The following is an 891-nucleotide window of genomic DNA, read 5'->3' as shown; positions in this document are numbered from 1 at the left end:
GGAGGGGGGGCTGGAAGCTCCCCCACCTGGGGTGGGAAGGCACACCTGGCTCTGTTTCTCTCTGTCTCTCCAACAAACCAAAACTCAGCCTCAGGCCCCAACAGGGGAGACAGCCATAGGTGGGCGACACCAGGTGCTGCCTAGGGGCCCATGTGACTCGGATGTTGGGGACAGAAAGGCCCTGCTGGGAGTACAGTGATCCAGGCTCTTGACCCGGAGCAGCCAGTGTGCCTCACAGTGTGTCCTTTCCTCTCCGCAGTGGACGGACGGCCCGCCCCCCGTGCAGTTCCAGGCCCAAAACGGACCCAACGCCAGCCTGGCCAGTCTCCTGTGAGGCCCGGGGGCTACCCAGCTCCTCCGGGCCAGGCCCCACACGTCTCTGATTTCCACCCCGGAGGCCCCTGAGTCTTCCTTGGAGGCAAGGTCTGAGGCCTGAGAGCCTGTGACACTTTCTGCCCTCCTGGGAGGGGGCAGCCGCTGTTCCTGCCCCAGGACCCCCGATGCTGAGGCTCGAGGTGGGATGCTGGGGCCAGCTTTCCAGAGCCATCCTGTCAAGTGGACCTCAGCTGCCAGTCTCACCTCCACGTCAGAGTCACGCCTGCCGGGAGTGTGGCCAGGCGCGTGGGTGTGCGCGTGTGCAGTCGCACGTGTGTGGTGGGACCTCTGTGTTTGTGCCAGCCAGCCTCCCCCACCGTGTGGCTGCTGAAGGGCAGGAAGGGGAAGGAGGGTCTCCTCACCCCACTGTAACACCAGCACCTCAGCCTACCTGAGACCCGGGAGCAAGGGCTCCTCTCCCTGGCAGCCCTGCAGCTTTCGATGGGGTGGCCACAGGCCGGTCACCGGTGGGGACTGTCCCAAGAGGGCCCACCATCTCTGGTCACTGAGGAAAGC

The 891-nt window shown here is 65.2% G+C and overlaps 1 protein-coding gene across 2 annotated transcripts in view; it reads left to right on the top strand.

Moving 5' to 3' along the window:
- MAU2 (MAU2 sister chromatid cohesion factor) overlaps positions 1-569 on the top strand; it is a 32,764-nt gene extending 32,195 nt beyond the window's left edge. For both annotated transcript variants that reach the window (XM_021713649.1, XM_008060565.2), the window contains exon 19: positions 260-569. In XM_021713649.1, coding sequence (XP_021569324.1) covers positions 260-334 — 75 coding nt within the window. In that variant the 3' untranslated portion in view covers positions 335-569. The remainder of the gene's footprint in view (positions 1-259) is intronic.
- The last annotated feature ends 322 nt before the right edge of the window (positions 570-891 follow it).

This window comes from Carlito syrichta, unplaced genomic scaffold (genome assembly GCF_000164805.1).
Source record: "Carlito syrichta isolate Samal-C Ts95f unplaced genomic scaffold, Tarsius_syrichta-2.0.1 Scaffold304652, whole genome shotgun sequence".
In the NCBI taxonomy this organism is placed as follows: Eukaryota; Metazoa; Chordata; class Mammalia; order Primates; family Tarsiidae; genus Carlito; species Carlito syrichta.
This window is presented reverse-complemented; position numbering and strand designations above follow the sequence as displayed.